Genomic DNA, 20,615 nt, shown 5'->3' with positions numbered 1-20,615 from the left:
CACTGATTGGATCCGGCGCTCGAGGTTTCCGTGTGGCTTGCATTGTGCGCACATGTCACCACGTGCACGCAAGCTAAGGAAGAGGGCACTGAGAGACTTCATGAAGAGAAGTGAGGCCCGAGAATCTCCCTCCAGCAGCCATCCTCATCGGAGCGTAGCAGCGGGGGATCCACAGACGAATCCGGTGAGGAGCCTCCAGGACGTCCTGGCTCAGTCAACCCCCCCGACTGCAACTTGCCCGGTCGAGAAATCTCTCCCGGAAGTCCTGCATGCTGTCGCTAGCCGTCGGCCCCTGCAGGAAGCCGATAGGAGTCTCACCAGACCGAGAGATCTCTCCAGGAGTTCCTGCATGTTGCTGCTGACAGCCAGCCTCCGCAGGGCATGAAGAGAAGTGAGGCCCGAGAATCTTCCTCCAGCAGCCATCCTCATCAGAATGCAGCAGCGGGGGATCCACATGCTACAGTGGCAAGGAGCCTCCAGGATGCCCTGGCTCAGCTAATCCCCCCGCCTGCACTTGGCCCGGTAGAGAAATATCTCCCGGAGTCCCTGCATGTTGCCGCTTAGAACCAACCTCTGCAGGGCAGCCGATAGGAGTCTCGCCAGACCGAGAGATCTTTCCAGGAATCCTTGCATGTTGCCACGCAGCCATCCTCTGCAGGGCAGCCGATAGGAGTCTTGCATGTTGCTGCGTAAATCCACAGCCTCTGCAAGCAACAGATCGGGGCTTTCACCCTCCAGACGGCATGCTGCCTCTTACAGCCGGCCTCTGAAGGGAGCCGATTGGGGTTCAAAGGTAAGTCCTATCTGCTTGTTTTTGGGAAAAACCTCTGATAATCTGTTGCAGCCCCGAGGGCTCTGCCCCACCCTCCTCCCAATCTGAATTTAAGGAGAAAGAATCTCCCATGCTTCTTTCCCTTGGAGGGGACCTGCAGACCTCTCCCCCCAGTAGGAGACATGCTGCCCCAGAGTTCAGCTTATAAAGGACATGCTGAAAAAAAAAAAAAAAAAACAACTCGATGTTTCTTTCCCTCTTGGGGTCCTGCAGAGTCTACAATTCACACCTTTCCCACCCCTCCCCCCTCCCCCTCTCAGGTTGGGAACGAGGAGTCTGCCTTTCTCAGCAGGGTGCTGATATCTTCAGAGATGCGGCATGTCAGACCATGCCTCTCCAAGGGTGGGGGTTTGAAACTCCTCAGTCTAAAAAGCTGTTTGCTCTTCATAAAACCTAGGCAGAGTGTTTTTCCAGCTAGCATGAGGGACTCTGTACTATTCATGATTTCTATAGCACTGAAAGGCATATGCAGCGCTGTACAGTTTAATATACAATAGGCAGTACAGCAGGAGAAGCCCACTCAAGAGGCATTATCACTCCTCTTTCTCTGCCTCCAGGCACAGTGGGAAACGCAGCCAGGAGCACTGGCACAGATGAAGGGGTGCATCCTGCCCCCTCTCTGCAGGCTCTCCCCCCCCTCTCAAGAAGGACAGAGAAGGGTGGTGGGGTACATGGAGCCACCCAACCAGTCAAGTGGAGCAGCACATGAACCTGCGAACCACCAGGGGTGGGACCAGCAGCCACAGTTAATCCTCCTGCTGACCCACTCCTCTCTCAGCGGGCTACACTCCCCACAATGCCCCCCCTTTAGAGGGAGCCACGCACAACAACATGGCGCGGTTCAGCGGCAGGCCATGCACCCAAGCAACGGAGGAACAAGCTACACACCAGCCTCCAGCCACGCCCCGAGTCACCACCCACAAAAATAAATAAATATTTACTAAAAAACAAACAAACAAAAAAAAAACAACAAACAAACGAGGCTCCGGTCCCTCCAGAAACTCACAGCCTTTCTCAAGATCCACGTGGGGGGACAACAAGTACCCAAGACAGAGTACTACAAGGCCTGAACTACCAGTACCAGTACTTCACGCAGGCAGTGGCGATTCCATCCACAAGAACCTCCTGGACTGCAGAGACAAGATTTGGCTGACTCCCTCCTCAGGGCAACCAACATCAAGGAGACTGGGATTGAAGTACCAGATCTTTCCAGCCCAGGGATTCGACAACCCGCAGCAGCCATACATGGACATTGCGGTAGCTTAAGAGAAACAGGGCAGCACGACCCCCCCCTCCAACCCCCGTCAGGGAAGGACCTGAAAAACCCTGGTTTCCACGGGGAAAAAGACCTTCGAGGGCGCAATGCTGAGCGCACGAATTGCTGCGCTCCAGTTCCAGATGCGGCTTTATCAGGAGGCCAGTGAGAGGAAATAAATAAATAAAATAAAATAGAGACTCCAGCTCACAACTGAGCCAGTCCACACTGGCAGCAGTCTGTACCCCAGCACTCGCAACAGTAACATAACTGCTACGCAAACAAGCACCGCCCGAGGGGCAGGGGCATCCAAGGGCAGCCCTCTCCCCAAGACAAAAATAGAACCTTGACCACCCTCCGGCCCAGCAGGATCAGATTGTCTGCGAAGGCTTGGCCCAGGATCACCATCGACCAGTGGGCCCTCAGCATCATCAAGCAGGGATTCCGCATTCGTCTCCACTCCCGCCCCCCCCAAGTGGGCGGGGCACCATCCATCTGACGACCCAACTTTCCTGCAGCAAGAAGAGGACCTGCTTCGGCAGAATCAATAGATGCGGTGACGAACAGAGGAGATCACCAAGGGGTTTCTACTCCAGGAACCCCCGCGTCACCATGGACAAGGACAACGCTCGTCCCTGGATCTCTGTAAGCTCAACAGATACATACACAAGGTCCAGATGCACTCTCTGGGTACAGTCTTGGCCCTGTTACAGCCCGAGTATTGGCTAGTATCCCATGCACCCAGCCCACAGGAGGCATCGTCGCTTCTAAAGCCAAGACAGACGCCTCCAGTACAAGGTCCTGCCCCTTGGACTCTCAACGGCTCCAAGAGCGTTCACAAAGTGCGTGGCAGTGGCACATCCTCGCCTTCAAGGGGTGCGCGTCCTATCTTATCTCGACAGCTGGCAGCCCCGTTAACCACCATAACCCTCCTCCAAGAACTGGGGTTCCTCATCAACTACATGAAGCCCAACCTGATACCCACCCAGGGGATATCGTTCATCTGGGCAGTTATCGACACCACGCAGACCAAGGCCGTCCTACGGGACTACCAGATCGACGCCATGACATCCCTGGCCCAGTGCATCCCTGCCAGCAGCTCATTGTCAGCACGCTCCGGTCTTTGTTGTGCAGCACACCAGACTACTCATGTGATCCCTGAAAGGGCACCTCAGACATCACTGAGACCAGTGTACCCAACCTCTGACCACCCACCCACTGGAGCTCAGGGCCTTAGGGAATGCCCTCGAAACCTTCAAACAGGCAGGGCAGTCCTCACCCAAACAGAAAACCAGGTGGCCTCGCACTATATCAGCAAACAGGGAGGGACAGGGTCAACCTCGCTATGCGAGGAAGCTTGCCACATGTGGGAGTTCTCCAACTCCATTCAATGCACCATCCAGGCAACTTACCTCCTGTGGGAGCAGAACGACCTGGCAGAAAGACTCAGCCACCAGCTGGATCCCGATGAGTGGTGTCTCAACCCAGCGGCGATTAAGAAGATCTTCAGCACCTGGGGCACACCGAGCATCGACCTGTTTGCAACCGAACCGAACTCAAAATACTCGACCTTCTGCGCAAAGAGATCAACCCATCACCATCTCAGCCCCGACGGTCTGTCTGTGAGTTGGAACACCCTAAGTCCTGCAGAAGATTCTTCAGGACAGAGCAACGGTGATCATGATTGCCCTACCATGGTTCCCGTTCTGGCAAGGGATAGCGGTTCACCCACCTCTCCCCGCTCCAGATCAGTGCAGTTCTCATTACCCCCTCCACCACGACCTGCGTTCCTTAGCCCTGACCGCATGGATGATGAGAGGATGAACCTACCACAAGACGTGGAGCACACTCTTATGGCAGCCAGAAGACCTTCAACCAGAAAACGCTATGGGTTGAAAGGGAGAAGGTTCCGCTACCAGTGCACAGACACGCAGCGAGACCCCTACAACTGCCCCATACCGGACATCCTGCAGTACATACTGAGCTTATCTCAGGGGGACCTAAAACCCACTTCCATCAAGGTCCACCTAAGTGCAATCACGGCATACCACGCTGGCCTAGACAGCAAACCAGTGTCGAGGCATCCAGTAATCACAAAATTTCATGAAGGGACTGTCCAATCTGCACCCACCGGTCAGACCACCACTGCCCGGATGGGATCTCAACTTGGTGCCGCATCTTCTCACCTCGACCCCTTCAAACCTTTGGGGGAGGCAGATCCCGTATTCCTGGCTGGGAAAACCCTGATCATCGTGTCTACCGACACACTCCCTCATGAGAACAGGGTGGTACCCAGTACCCACCCCCGATTCTTGCCGAAGGCGGCTTCAACGGGCCTCCCGGCACTCTACATCTCCCCACAGGGAGGCACACTGCCACCTCAGCAACACCTCCTGGACTGTGTGCGGGCCCTGACTATGCAGCAGATTAGACAAGCCTCAATTGTTCGTCTCCTACGACCAAAACAGACCGGGACTTCCGGCCACCAAACGCAGGCGCGCGCGCTGGATATAAGAGTGCATCCCCTTCACCTATAGAAAAGCGCAGCATCAACCGCAGGTGGGAGCCAACGCCCACCAGCGCAGAACCATAGCCAACACAACGGCACATCTGCACCACACACCAATAGGGGACATCTGCGATGCAGCCACTTGGTCCTCCATGCACACCTTCACCAAGCACAGGTTCCCTCCCAGGAGGGACAGCAACCACTAGCACAGCCTTGACAAACACTGATCAAGTAGGGTGTTATAAATATCGACAAACACTGTTCAAGTAGGGTGTTATAGATATTGATTAAGTAGGTCTTCCAGCATTCCTTCTAGACTGAATGTGGAATAGGCAAGTATGAATTCTCACATGCAAGTACGATTTGTCACTGTTGACCAGTTGGTTTCTCACTGTTCATTGATTGTCATTGACCAATTTCACTGTTCTGTGAGTTAAGTAGGTCTTCCAGCAATCCTGTCTAGTCTGAAGGTGGAATAGGCAAGTATGAATTCTCATATGCAAGTACGAATTGTCACTATTGACCAGTTATGAATTGTCACCGTTGACCAGTTGGTTTTCTCACTGTTCATTCATTGTCATTGACCAGTTTTCGCCGTTCTGTGAGTTAAGTAGGTCTTCCAGCACTCCTGTCTAGTCTGAATGTGGAATAGGCAAGTATGAATTCTCATATGCAAGTACGAATTGTCACTGTTGACCAGTTAAGAATTGTCACTGTTGACCAGTTGGTTTTCTCACTGTTCATTGATTGTCATTGACCAGTTTCGCTGTTCTGTGAGTTAAGTAGGTCTTCCAGCACTCCTGTCTAGACTGAATGTGGAATAGGCAAGTATGAATTCTCACATGCAAGTACGAATTGTCACTTTGGACCAGTTGGTTTCTCAACTGTTCATTGATTGTCATTGACCAGTTCACTGTTCTGTGAGTATTATTGCTCAGTTAACACAGCACTTTATCTAAAACCTTGTTTCCACAACCTTACCTGCTTTGCCTGATTACCCTGCCCGGCTCGGCCTCCACAGCCAGGCGAGGGATGCACAAAGCGCTAAGGCGCAGGTCCAGTCGGTACATCCCTCGGCTAGGGAGTCACCCATATGTGGCTGACTCATCCTGCTTGTCCTAGGAGAAAGTGTAGTTACTTACCTGTAACGTAGGTTCTCCGTGGACAGCAGGATAGTCAGCCACACAACCCACCCGCCTCCCCATACGGCCGACCCGGCCACAGCTAGGAACATCCTGGGGATTAGGGGGAAGCAGGGGGAAATGGGTAGGGCTCGGGCATGCCCAGTGGGGCCCGGGCACTGCACATGCTCAGAGAAAAAAAAAAAAATAATCTCTCTGAGCTATTGGAGAGCTTATCCGCAAATTGGGAGGTGTTGGGACAACACCCATATGTGGCTGACTATCCTGCTGTCCACGGAGAACCTACGTTACAGGTAAGTAACTACACTTTACAGGGGCTTATGGGCATGGGTCCTCCTCTGTATGAGTCCCTAACCCACCCCCAAGATGGCTTAAGCTGCCTCTGTGCTGGACGACTAGGCTTTCCTATGCCAGGCGGCCAAGTGATGATGGTCTGGAGGCTGAATTTTAAAGGTGTGATTAATATTTTTATGGGGGTGTCGGTGATCAGTGGGGTAGTGTGTGGAGGTCTGTGTTTTCAGTGCTTATCTGGTGAGTTTAGGTGTTTTTTGTGACTTAGACCATGTTTTACATGGTCTAAGTCACAACTTCCAAGTTCCGTCGATCGTGGGCTGTATAACTTTCGGTTATACATGATGTACGACTAAGTCTAAGCCGGCCCACGTCCCACCCAACTCCCGCCCTCGACACTCCTCCCGAAACGCCCCGTTTAGCTTTGGTCATTCAGTGGCACTATGTAGGCCTAGGTTGTTTAGAAATACGTCCAAAACCCGTTTTTATTATCGGCCCTTGGACGTATTTAATAATAATAATAATAATTTTGTTCTTATATACCGCCATACCCAGCGAGTTCTAGGCGGTTCACATAAATTATATTTGGGAAATGTTCATCCAAGTGCCGACTTAGGCCGTTTTTTGGCCGTTTTTCTCTTTCGATTATGAGCCCCATAATATCTTATTAATTCATAATGGTAACCATAAAATTAAAAAAAACCAACACAAAGCACACTATACACAGAGAAAATGTTAATTATTATTTATATTTGGGGGTTTCCAATGATGTCAAGGCAGATGACTTTAAAATATGCAATGTCACCTCAGTAACTATAGAAAAATAGACAAATATAATGCAAAATATAGACAGCAGATATAAATTCTCAAAACTGACACATTTTGATCACTTAATTGAAAAATAAAATCATTTTTCCTACCTTTGCTCTCTTGTGATTTCATGAGTCTCTGATTGTGTTTCCTTCTGACTGTGTATCCTTTCTTTCTTTCTGCACTCAGACCCAACAAATGTCCCTTTCTATTCCCTCCCTCCTTCCTTCCTTTGTCCTTAGTGCCCCCAATGCCTCCTTCCTATGTCCTTAGTGCCCCTTCCCATGTCCTTAGTGCTCCCAGTGCCTCCTTCCCATGTCCTTAGTGCCTTCTTCCTATGTCTTTAGTGCCCATTCCTTAGCGCCCTCAGTGCCTCCTTCCTATGTCCCCCTCACTGCCTTCTAGCCTTTGTCCCACCCCCTCCCCCGCAGCCAGCCTGCCTCCCTCCCTGCTGTGCCAAAGCCTGCCTACCTCCAGTGCCCGATTCAACCCCCCCCCAGGTTCGCCGACGCTGCCTGCCAGCCTCCCTCCTTCTCTCTCTGCCACGCCGATTCAATCCCCCGTCTGCTGACGCTGCACCCTCTTCTTGCTGCCCAGAAGCCTTCTTCCCGATGTCGGGAAGAAAGCTTCTGGGTGGCATGAAGCGGCGGCGGCGGACTGGGGGTTTGAATCGGCACAGCAGGGAGGGAGGTGATGCGATTGCCGGTCCCGTTGTCCCCGTGCACAGCTTCGGGACGGCGTCCCGAAGCGGTGGGTCAGGACAACGGGACTGTCGGTCCAATAACAGGACATATACATACAAGGCCCACTAAGGTATGTATTCTACATACAAGGCCCCTAAGGTTGAGAGAAATAGGTGGTGAAATTAGTTAGCTTAGCAGTGTTTAAAAAAAGTTTGGGCTAATTTCCTAAAAGGGAAAGGGGATTTGTATAATGCCTTTTTATGGCTTTTGGCATTTCAAAGCTTATGGTACATTCAAAGCAGTGGGCACTGGAAGATTAAGTGACTTGCCCAGCATCACAAGGAATAGCACCAGCATTTAATCTCACAACCTCTAGGGGCAGAGGCAGCAGCTCAACCAATGAGCCGTAGCCTTTACTGAGATGGCTTGTGGAAATCCACTGCTTATTCCTAGGATAATCAGCATAAACTCTGTTTTACTACTTGGGATCTAGCTAGGTACTTGGGACTTGAGTTGGCCACTGCTGGAAACAGGATGATGGGCTTGATGGATCTGGTGTGGTGGCCATGTTAGTTCACTTTCCAAGGTAATATATGGAAATAAAACAAAGGAAATAAGGCAAAACCTTTTTTATTGGACTAATTCAATGAATTTTATAATGAGCTATCCAAGGTAACCCTTCTTCAGATCAGAAATAAGCAAATATTGACAAATATCAGTATATATAAGGAAAACATGAAAGCTTTTCAGGGATAGGAAAAGGGAGGGAGGGGTGGGCAGGAGACAGAGAGATGATAAAGCAGTTTTAAATGTCTTTGTAGTGGGAAAGGAAGCCCAGATCTTTGTTATTGTTATGAGAAACAGCATGGGAAGGGGGGAACTGAATAAACAGGAGGGAGAGAGAGAGAGAGGGAAGAAGGGGTGGAGAAAAGAACATGGAGTAGGTAGTGCTGGATGGGAGAAACAGAGGAGGTTGGTAGGAGAGAGGGGCATCCGCGGGGGGGGGGGGTGGAAGGAGAGAAAGAAAGAAGCGCACACGGGAGATGGGGGAGGAAGAGAGTGAAACACTCTTAGGATACACAGAGGATGGGAAGGGACACCCAGGAAATGGGTGGAGTGTGGGCGGGGTCATGTGTCTTTTTTTTTTCCTTTCTCGTTTTCACAAATATGGTAACCCTAAGACGGGGCGGGGACAAAGCGTCATTCTCTCTCCCCCCACTTCCATCCAATGTCTACTCCTCTTCCTGCGACGCTGCACGTGCACCTCGTCACACGCATGCGCCGGGAAATCATGTGACCTCTGAGGCTTGCGGTCCGCGCCTGACCGTGTCGGCGCGAGCCTCAGCTGGGCAAGAGAGCAAGTGCGGCTGCGCCGAATGACTGCGGGCAGGGCGAGGAGGGACTCGGACGCCTCGGAGAACCCTGGCTACGTCAGAGAGGCGCGTGCAGTCCCCGCGGGAACGACTTTCAGCGCCGTGGAGCTCTCTACTTCCTACTTGTCTTTGAGATGTCCCGCCCTCCTCTGACGCTACTTCCTGCTTCCGGCTAGGCGGGACGACTCAGAGGGAGCGAAGTTGTGTCATAGGGGACGGGGCGCCGGAGAAGGGAAGCCGAGGGCCTTTTTGGCGGGCGACCTCAGGTATGAGTTTGACCGGGGCAAGGGGGAGCCGGCCCTCCAATGTGCTGGGCGAGTGAGAGTGCCCCTGAGGTTGAGAGGGGGTGATGGGAAGGGCCAGTCTACCTGGGTCCCTGAGAGTGACGGGCGCTGGACGTGCTCTGCGTCTTTGGCTGATGATAAGAGGGACTGGGTGCTCTCTGGGCCCCCGAGAGTGAGAGGGACCAGGGCCTTCTCTGGGTCTGGGCCTGTGACAGGGACTCGGCATTCTCTGCGTGCATGAGCTCCTGAAAACGTATATCAAGTTTCAAGTTTATTAATAAAATTTGATAAATTGCCTATTAGAATCACTAAGCGATATGCTGGTACTAAATATGTATACTTTATCCCGGAGCAGCTTCGTACCTTTCTGGATACTAAAAAGTTTACATAAGTGTGATGGCTGTAATTTTATTTTTTGACTGGTTTTGAATCATGTTAAGCCTTTTTCCTTTTAATTAATTACATTGGTTGAGAACTCCCTTTCTCTGTATATTACATCTTGTCCTGTTAGGAGGTTATTGTGGTCTAAGAAAGGATAAATTTATTCATAACATTGAAATTATTGTTATTTTATTTTTGTTATCTTATTAAGAATTACTGGATTATGTTGTGTAACAATGGATAATTTTCTTGTATGTATTTTCTCTGATTTGCTGTAACAAGAGGATTCTTGTGTAAAAATTTTGAAATTCATAAATAAATAATTAAAAAAAAAAAGAATCACTAAGCGATGTACAAATCAAAAATATAGTAAGATAAAAGAGGTACACATTTCACAATATTCGTATGTCATAAACAAACGTTTATGGGAAGGAAAGGATAAAAGTTACAATTTTCAATTGGGGTAGAAGAAGGGAAATAACAAAAGGAAAAGGGTCTGGGTACCTTCTCTCTACATAAGCCTCTGGGGGCTCTGTATATGTGGTGACAGGGGCCGGGTATGCGCTAGACTCCTGAGGGTGAGGGGGCTGGGAACTGCCTCCCTCGGATCCCTTTTGAAAGAATCGGGGACTGGTTTTCCTGGCCCTGCAGGAGGAGGAGGAGGAGGAGGGAGGTGTCCTCTCCCACCGAAAGATAGTGATCGTTCTCGGCCCCAGACATTTAGCATTTTCCAGATCTCTAAGCCAAGATTCTATCATGATCATAACCGCAGGCCTAGTATGTTCAACTTTTATTCAGACCTTTTAATATGTTCTATCTGAAATAAATCTGTAAGAAATTCATCTTATTTTCAGAGCTGCAAAGGCCCCAGGAGAGTTGAATAAATTTAAAGAAACAACAACATTTATAGGTAGTGATTGTAATAAAAGCTTCACAAATAATTTACATGAGTGGCATAGTGATGAGAGCTGATTCCGCAGCACCTTGAGGTAGCAGGTTTAGTTCCAGCGCTGCTCCTTGTAACCCTGGGCAAGTCACTTAATCCTTCATTGCCCCAGGTACCATAGTTAGATTGTAGGCCTGCTGAGACAGATAAGGAAAATACTTGGTACCTGAACATAAACCACTTAGAATAACCTGAAGTTTGATCTGGAGGTTAGTACTACATTCTAAGGCTGGAATCTAGGATGAGGGTCAAAAACTATCACATCTCTATAACTTTCTATAGTCTTTAAATTTCTAAGTATCTCACAATCTGCTTTACTTAAATTTTACTGTAGATGTTTTGTTTTCACTTTTTTTTTTTTTTTTTTGGGGGGGGGAACCATAAGAATGGCCTTAATGGGTCAGACCAATGGTCCATCAAGCCCAGTGGCCTGTTTGCATGGTGGCCAATCCAGGTCACTAGTACCTGGCCAAAACCCAAGGTGTAACAATATTCCATGCTACCGATACAGGGCAAGCAGTGGCTTCTCCCATGTCTTTCTCAATAACAGACTGGACTTTTTCTCCAGGAACTTGTCCAAACCTTTCTTAAAATGAGACACTTCTTCTAAAACCAGTTAAATTAGGTCAAAGGCAGCATGTTCTGGAACTGAGCAGGCTTTGGTCAGATGATGGATTTTCTGTGTTATAGTTGAGAAGACACAAGCTGATATTTATTTGTTTACATTTATAGAAACTAGTGTTAAGTTTCTCAGCTCTCACTTTCTTTGGTCTAGTCTTTCATTATAGAATTGGATAGATAGAAAAGTTGCAATAAAAATGGGCTAGCTCAATGACTCAGATTGTGAGTGCTACACATTACAATGTAGAATATGCCTGGTTTCATTTTGGGGGACAGTTCCTGCAAGGAGAGTTATGGTTATTGTGAGTGACATAGATCAGTGTTTTTCATTATTTTTTAAGCTTGATCCACTTGGATTCTATGCTGCTTATCCTAGGAATAAGCAGTTGATTTCCCCAAGTCATCTCAATAATGGCCTATGGACTTCTCTTTTAGGAAATTAGCCAAACCTTTTTTAAACCCCGCTAAGCTAACTGATTTAACCACATTCTCCAACGAATTCCAGAAGAGAGATTTTCTCCGGTTTGTTTTAAATCTACTACTTAGTACCTTCATCACATTCCCCCTAGTCCTAGTATTTTTGGAAAGAATGAACCAAGTGATTCACATCTACCCTTTCCGCTCCACTTGGTATTTTATAGACCTCTATCATATTGCCCATAAACTGTCTCTTTTCCAAGCTGAAGAATCCTAGCCGCCTTAGCCTTTTTGTCACCCTTCTGTATACCTTTTCCAATTCCAATATATGTCCCATGAATTATGTGCTTCAAAAATATACATGACAAAAATCTTCCCATGCAGAAAGAAGATGTTGTTAAAACCCATTGCAGAGGAAGCAGTCCAGTTTCAATATATCAGAAGGGAGAGTTTGTAGTTAAGCACAGTGTCAGTTTCAGCCGGCCAGAGCAGTATGTTATGAAAGCCTGCCAATGCTGACACAAGTTTCCCTGGGGTGGAGGGTGACAGATGGGGACTTGAGCAGGGACAAACCCCAGGTCTCTCTTGTCACTCCTCCCCAAGAAATTTGCCTCTGATCCTCTGTTAGCATTGGCAGGCCTTCACAACATGCTGCTCTGGCTAATGTTGGAGCCTTCATTTCTGCCAGGTCCTGCCTTTACGGAAGCAGGAAGTAGGCAGGACCTGGCAGAGAGGTGGACAATAAGCGAAATACAATAATACTGTAAAAAATGCAAATATTTGTAAAATAGAATTTTAATAATAAAACTCACTAAGTAATAAACTTATCGAACAAAGTGGTCTTAATTAATTTCCGAAAACAGCAATAGGATAACATAGCTTGCTGAATACATTTACCTAACCAAGATTGTTGCCTACTAGCTTGAAATGCTAGGGTCCTATCTAAGAAGGTCTTATATCTTCACCCATTAATTTTTGGATAAGCAAATAAGTAGAAGTTTCTAGTTTCTCTTGATGGTCTATGCAACACAAAATGAGGAAAAAGGTAAGCTGGAGACAATCCCGATATCAGCTTAAAGCAGATACAGGAAAATTAGAATAATACTCTTGCCTCCAAAGGCAGCCAATGAAGTAAACGATAAGTTTATTACTTAGTGAGTTTTATTATTGAAATTCTATTTTACAAATATTTGTATTTTTTACTGTATTATTGTATTTCGCTGATTGTCCAGCTCTTTTTAGGGTAAACCGCCTAGAACTTTTGGTTATGGCGGTATAAAAGAATAAAGTTGTTATTATTATATTGAGAACTGGCATATTCTGATATCTGGCTGTAAATATTAAGATTATATCAGCAAGAATGAGTATGTAGAAATCCGTGATTTAAATAAAGTCTTTTTGACTAGTGATTTAAATCAAATTCACCCTTTTGAGCCCTGATTTAAACAATTTATATGATAAATTATTAATTTGTTCAGGCTGGTCTCTCTCTTGTGGTTTTGTGGGTAAAAGGGTAGTTTGGTTTTAGGTGACCTATGGTTAGAAGCTAGCTAAGAAGCTGGGGAACCCGATTCAAGTAGGCAAGTCACTTAACCCTCCATTGTCTTGGGTAGAGAGTGTGAGCCCTCTAGGGATAGAAATAACCTACTGTACATGAATGCATACTGCTTCATAAGAACATAAGGAATAGCCTTACTGGATTAGACCAATGGTCCATCAAGCCCAGTAGCCCATTTTCACGATGGCCAATCCAGGACCTGGCCAAAATCCAAAGAGTAGCAACATTCTATGCTACCAATCCAGGGCAAGCAGAGGCTTCCCCCATGTCTTAATAACAGACTATGGACTTTTCCTCCAGGAATTTGTCCAAAGCTGTCTTAAAACCAGCTACGTTATCCGCTTTAACCACAACCTCTGGCAACGCGTTCCAAAGCTTAACTATTCTGAGTGGAAAAATATTTCCTCCTATTGGTTTTAAAAGTATTTTCTTGTAACTTTGAGTGTCCCCTAGTCTTTGTAATTTTTGACGGAGTGAAAAATCGATCCACTTGTACCCGTTGTACTCCACTCAGGATTTTGTAGACTTCAGTCATATCTCCCCTCAGCCATCTCTTTTCCAAACTGAAGAGCCCCAACCTTTTTAGTCTTTCCTCATACGAGAGGAGTTCCATCCCCTTTATTATATTGCTCACTCTTCTTTGAACCTTTTCTAGTGCCTCTATATCTTTCTTGAGATAAGGAGACCAGAATTGAATGCAATACTCCAGGTGAGGTTGCACCATGGAGCAATACAGAAGCATTATAATATCTTTAGGCTTGTTAACCATCCCTTTTTAAATAATTCCTAGCATCTTGTTTGCTTTTTTGGCTGCTGCCGCACATTGGGCGGAAGATTTCATCGTATTGTCTACAATGATACCCAGATCCCTTTCTTGGGCACTAACTCCCAAGGTGGACCCTAGCATCCGGTAACTGTGATTTGCATTAGTCCACGTTAAATTTCACCTGCCACTTGGACGCCCAATCTTCCAATTTCCTAAGGTCTGCCTGCAATGTTTCACAATCCACATGCGTTTTAACAACTTTGAACAGTTTAGTGTCATCTGCAAATTTAATCACCTCACTCTTCTTCTCAATTTCAAGATCATTTATAAATAAGTTAAATAGCACCGGTCCTAGTACAGATCCCTGTGGCACTCCACTGTTTACTCTCCTCCTCCATTGAGAAAAATGACCATTTCACCCTACCCTCTGTTTTCTATCTGATAACCAATTCCTAATCCACAACTGAACTTTGCCTCCTATCCCATGACTCTTTAATGTTCTCAGGAGCCTCTCATGAGGAACTTTGTCAAAAGTTTTCTGAAAATCTAGATACACTATGGGCTCCTTTTACAAAGGTGCGTTGGGCCTTAACGCACAGAATAGCGCACGCTAAATTGCCGCGCGCTAGCCGCTACCGCCTCCTTTTAAGCAGGCGGTAATTTTTCAGCTAGCATGCGTTAATCTTGTGCGTCGCTAAAAACGCCAGGGCATCTTAGTAAAAGGAGCCTCATATCAACCGGCTCACCTTTATCCACACGTGTATTCACACGTTCAAAGAAGTCAAGCAAATTTGTGAGGCAAGATCTCCCTTGGCTTATATATATAGTTGCTCTTCTATGGACTCCCTCAAGTACCGCCATGTCCTTCTTGAGGTGCAGCGACCAGTACTGGACACAGTATTCCATGTCGTGCAATGGTGCGCCCGCATCTGGAATACTGTGTCCAGTACTGGTCGCCGTACCTCAAGAAGGACATGGCGGTACTTGAGGGAGTCCAGAGAAGAGCGACTAAACTGATAAGGGGTATGGAAAACCTCTCATATACTGACAGACTGAAAAAGCTGGGGCTGTTCTCCCTGGAAAAGCGGAGACTTAGAGGAGACATGATAGAAACCTTCAAGATCCTGAAGGGTATAGAAAAAGTAGACAGGGACAGATTTTTCAGATTATGGGGAACCACAAGTACAAGGGGACACTTGGAGAAATTAAAAGGGGACAGGTTTAGAACAAATGCCAGGAAGTTCTTTTTCACCCAGAGGGTGGTGGATACATGGAACGCGCTTCCGGAGGCTGTGATAGGCCGGAGCACGTTACAAGGCTTCAAAGAAGGTTTGGATAGGTTCCTAGAGGATAAAGGGATTGAGGGGTACAGATAGGAGTAGAGGTAGGTCATAGGGATAGTCAGGGACCACTGCTCAGGAAATGGGCCTGATGGGTCGCCGCGGGAGCGGACCGCTGGGCGAGATGGACCTCTGGTCTGCCTCAGCAGAGGCAACTTCTTATGTTCTTATATATATATATAAAGATTATGTATATATATATACGTATATATACTACCAGGACTAAGATTCCACTAAAGGATGTGAAAATCAACCAAAACAGGCAATGAACTTTAGCTTATATCTCCCCAAAAGTGATTTTTTTACTAAATATATTCTAAATTTAAAAAAAAAATCACTTTTGGGGAGATATAAGGTAAAGTTCATTGCCTGTTTTGGTTGATTTTCACATCCTTTAGTGGAATCTTAGTCCTGGTAGTTTGCCCATTTCGTGTTTTAGTGGCTGGTTTTATCACCCATTGGAAGCTGGGAGTTCTAGCAGCGGTCAGTGCAGTTTATTTAAGTGCTAAAGGAAGTGTTAGAGATCCCAGGGTTGATTCCAGTATATGAAAAACAAATGAAGAATTTTTAAAAAATTATTTTTCTAAACACACGGGCTGAACTCATAGATTTATCATTTAGAAGTTCAATAGCCCTAATAAATAATTTAGCCTTGTCTTGCTAAGGTTGGTCAAATTGTAATCTGTCTTCACATAACTGGGTAAGACTAGTCTGTGTATTTAGGCTTTCTGCATGATCTCAGTCAGCCTCCTTTGCTTGTCTCATATCCTGGTTCAAAGTAACTGTTTTTTTTCTAATATTTGTTTGTTTGCTCATTTTGCAGTCGTGTTTCTACCTGAAACAGACATGGAGCCTCCGGATACGACAATGATTGAAGGTGTGGGGGATGAGGTGACAGTGGCGGTTGGCGTGTTGGGTCTGCTCCTGGCTATGGTCCTGGCATGGCTGTCCACTTATGTGGCTGACGGTAGTGACCAGCTTCTGAGTGCCATAATTCCTAGAAGTCATGGTGATGCCATGGTAAGGTTGAACCACGTGGAACAGTATGTGGGTAATCCAGTCACTGTGGAACCAGCAGAACCTCAGGGGGCTGCAGAGAATTCAGAAGAGAAGGCAGAGGAAGGGGGAGATACTCTATCTGACAGAGGGCCTTCGGTCCCAGGAACTCCAGTGGAACAAGGGGACAGTAGCAGCATCCCAGATGCCAGCCTTGACCATCTGCTGAACATCCAGGGCTTGCCCAAACGGTCGTCACCTAGTGCTGCGGGACAGCTGGGTCATGAGAACCAGGAAGCTGGCAATGTGTCCCATGGAAGGAATGGGAATGAGTCTACTGCAGGCCTCATCAAAGTGCGCCTAAAATTTCTAAATGACACAGAAGAAATTGCCTTAGTAAGACCCGATGACACTGTTGGGATTCTCAAGAGGTAAGCGAGAGTACGTTTTCTAAACAAAACTGGTAATTTCCTCTTAACTAGGTCTGGTTTTCAGAGGTAAGAATAATTATACAAGTGAATCCAGTGGGGTATCCCAAAAGCCAGACCTTGAGGCACTGGAATTGTAAATCACAGCTAAGAACATTTCTCTCCATAGAACTGTCAGAGGGGAGGAGCGGCTTTGCACCCTGAGGTTGTGAGTTCGATCCCAGCCTGCTGCCTGGGACTCCAGCAAGTCACCTAAACCTCCTTTGCCCCAGGTACCACAATTAGATTGCCAGCGTGTGCTGGTTAAAAGTACCTGATTGCTATTTAATGCATTATAAACTATGTTGGGCGAATCTCTTCATGAAAAAGTAGTTGATTAAATCCCAATAAATAAATACAATTCTTTTACCAGATAAGCTGCTGTTTGAAAGAACCAGCACTCCTCTAAAATGGTGGGTTAAGTGACTTGCTCAAGGTCACACACTGGTGGTGGAGAGAGTTTTTAGATTTCCAGCTGTGTATTCTGGTCTTAACAGCTGCACTGCCAGCCAATGAACTTCAGAGAATTCCACCAAAATAAATGGAGCAGCATGTTTCCATTTTCGTTTCTTCTGGCAGAGCAGTCCAGTTTATCCCCCAGCATTAACTGTTGCTGCACCAAAAGCAAGAGAAAATAGCATGTCTGTCCGTCACAACTGCATATAGGAGATATTTTCTAATGGCCACATATGCGTATAAAAGGCCTATAAAGTACTGATTGCTTTAAAGCATGTGTCTTGTCAAGAAGGCATGTAATTTCCCAGTAGGGGTAGCTAGGGTCAGGGTCTGAACCATAGGCAGAGGTCACAAGTATGCACATTGATTAAAAAGTGTGCTAATCTAGGCATATACTTTCAAATTTTACAAACAGATTAGTGCATACTTCAAATACGCCATTTCTTGAGCCTGCAGTCCTGCTGCTTGACACTAATATTTTATAAAAACATATAGGCACCTACGAGGGGAAGCTGAAAAGTTCTCAGCCCAGCCAAGAAGAGAATGATGCGGAGCCATGGGACTTACAAGAAAAGTGTGGAATAGCTTGTAAGTTTCTTGGCTCCGCATCATTCTCTGCTTGGTTGGGCTGAGTTACTTGTCTTCTTAACCTAAGGGTCCTGTTAACAATTAAAAAAAAAAGAAATTCATAATGTTAGTTGTATGTTTGAAATGCAATAAACAAAGCTATTTCAGATGCACAAATGCCCAAGGTTCCAAGTTTATTAAAAATTTGATAAAACGCAAATCAAAACTTCTAAGCGTTTTACAATTTGTAATTAAAAAGGGGGAGACAAACGAGTAAATACTCGCATAACAATACTTGACCAACTAGAAATAATAGGAAAATAGGAAGAACCACAAATTAACAGTAAAGAATACATGAAAGGTAAACCACAGTGGGGAAGCTGGGAAATAAAGATTATGAAATAACTGGCTGTAACCTAATCTATTTAACAGTCAAATGCATCTTGGAAAAGATAAGTCTTTAGATTTCCCTTGAGTTTCTCTAAGTTTTTTTTTTCTGCCCTGATATGAAGAGGTAGGGAATTCCATGTTGTAGGGGCCGTGATTGCGAATGAGGTAGCCCCTGAATTCTATATAACTAAGTACCCAGATATCCGACTAGTGCGTAAATTTGTGCATGCAAGTTACAGAATTGTCAGCTGCACACCTGACTTAATTGTTAAATTAGGCACCAGTTAGCCTTAAGTACCAAGAATAGCCCTTCAGTGGTTTTAGTTGGTGCTAATTGCCATTAATTTGTAGTTATGCGTGGAAGAGAATTAGGCACGATTCTATAAACCTGCAACTAGAAAGGGTGAGTCAGGAGTGTGTCTTGCAGTTGCGTGCATGATAGTATTCTGTAACTTATGTGTGCAGCTGTCAGATTTAAGCGCCAGCCTTTGACATGGTGTAAATGTTTGCACATAGGATTAGGCACACACTATAACAGCTACTTCACAAGCGATTGCCATTACAGATGTTTTGGTGCCCTGTATGGAATCTACCCCATAGCAAGGAGCAAGAAGTCATCCTGTATTAGTGTACAGCTCTGAAATGCCATAGCAGGTGAGAATTAGAGAGTTTACCCATACCCGCTAAGATCCATCCCATCCCATCCCCACTGTACCTGCAGGAGTCAACTTACGTACTTGCTCAGAACCCTCTGTTTCCTCCCAGCCCCAACAGCCTCCCATGGTTTTTTTGGATGGTATTCACTATTCAGCCCATGAGTGTTCTTTATCTCTCTGTGCATTTCAAACCTCATTCTGGAGTCTCCAGAGATTTTGACTGCACTCCCGTGGGAATCCCACAGCAACATCTTCCATACCCACGGGAATCTTGCAATCCCCACTCCCATGCAGCTCTCTAGTCAGAATGTGTGACGTGTAATTTGACCATAGAGAATTGTGGTTCTCCTTGCTATACTAATCTGCTTCCCTGGCTTTTCCTTTCTTGATTTTATGTGTGGCATAGCAAATATTTTCCTGGCCAAGAAAATCAGATGAAGTTCATTTACCAAGGACAACTGCTGCAGGATCAGACACGGACCCTCAGTTCCCTCAACATTATGGACAACTGTGTCATTCACTGCCACCGGTCACAGAGCACTGCCACATCTGGGCCAGACAGGATAACTGCCGCTGCAATGGATCCGCCAGGTGTCACTATCAATGTTGGAAATCTCATGATACCCATCTTTGTGGTGATGCTGGCTGTAATTTGGTACTTCCGCATCAACTATCGCCAGTTCTTCACTGCTCCTGCCACTGTGTCCCTGGTCGGTGTGACCGTCTTCTTCAGCTTCCTTGTTTTTGGGATGTATGGACGATAAAGAGAATCTAAGTACAAGGAAGAGGGGAAAAGACTTGCTCTCCTCAATGATTCCTTAACTAATATATCACAGCATTTATGTTAACAGCTTGAAATCTAAAGGTGCTGTGCTCAGTGGTTAAGGACAATTCCTGGCCAAGCAGCCTCTGGTAGGAAGGACCACCGCTGTAGCTGCTAAGAGGCAAATATGAGACCTCTTATGGATGATTTCTGTATTGCAGGGGCGGGAGGGCTAATTGAAGACAGAGTTCCTGTTTCTTGCTGCTGCAGAATAACAGTATATTCAAAATACATGCACAGCTCTGCTTGTGCATTTTCTATGTCAATCCTGGGTTTTTGCAGAGAGGAAATCCAGCTGCTGTTCCCATGCCTAAGGTATGAATATCATGTAAATTGGACAAAAGGAGGGAGCAGATATTGTATTTGGTTCATGTCAAAAAGAGACATTTTCAGCTGTCTTTAATCAATCTGATGTATGGATTATTTTCATTTTTGGAGTGACCCACACGTGCAGAAAAAAAAGCACTAGAGCGTTTGTATATTGTTCCTCTGGAACCCCTAAGAACATAATCATCAAGGCAGGTTCCTTTAGTGTATCTCTTTTCACTGCAGGAATATATGTGAGAAGCAGGGGAGGTAAAGGGTTAAAAGCAAGAGCATTGAGTGCCAGTGTTCTCATTACCTCTTTTAAACCCTTCCCATCCAGGTAGAGGCTGTATTCCTAAAAGCCGATAAGAGTAGCTTGAGTGGTCCTGCTAGAAATAAAAAAGTCTGGGCAACAGGCGTTCTCCCTGTTATCACTGTGTCACGCCCACTACTTGGCTGGAACAGAAACGGTTACCTCTGCTAGGGTGGTTAAGCAATAATGTCTTCATTATAAGGTGATTATCACTGAAGGAGAGGAAATAATCAACTTGAAGTCTGACTTTGTAGCCAGAATGAGCTGCTGGGTCCTCCTGTGCAATAACAGAAAGTATAGGGAGCCAGTGAAGGAGAGACACTATTTCCAAAAGGAAGTTTAAAGGTATTGCAGGACGTATACGACTCCTAAAACCAGTAAGAGGCTTGTGCCCTTTACTCTTGTCTGTGCATTATTGATCTGGTTACCACTG

General features: G+C 46.2%; 1 protein-coding gene across 2 annotated transcripts; it reads left to right on the top strand.

The window, feature by feature from the left end:
* Positions 1-8,758: 8,758 nt before the first annotated feature.
* Positions 8,759-20,282, top strand: TMUB2 (transmembrane and ubiquitin like domain containing 2). 2 transcript variants are annotated; one of them, XM_033918205.1, is made up of 3 exons: positions 8,759-9,161; positions 16,032-16,635; positions 19,129-20,282. In XM_033918205.1, exons 2-3 carry the CDS (start codon positions 16,055-16,057, stop codon positions 19,502-19,504), a joined length of 957 nt encoding a protein of 318 aa, XP_033774096.1. In that variant the 5' UTR covers positions 8,759-9,161; positions 16,032-16,054; the 3' UTR covers positions 19,505-20,282. The 2 variants fall into 2 exon arrangements, with proteins under 2 accessions (XP_033774096.1, XP_033774097.1); XM_033918206.1 differs by having other exon boundaries at positions 8,766-9,161; positions 19,147-20,282.
* Positions 20,283-20,615: the final 333 nt, after the last annotated feature.

The sequence above is a fragment of the Geotrypetes seraphini genome, chromosome 13 (assembly GCF_902459505.1).
Source record: "Geotrypetes seraphini chromosome 13, aGeoSer1.1, whole genome shotgun sequence".
Lineage (NCBI taxonomy): Eukaryota > Metazoa > Chordata > Amphibia > Gymnophiona > Dermophiidae > Geotrypetes > Geotrypetes seraphini.
The sequence above is the reverse complement of the archived record's forward strand: the minus strand, read 5'-3'. Positions and strand labels throughout refer to the sequence as shown.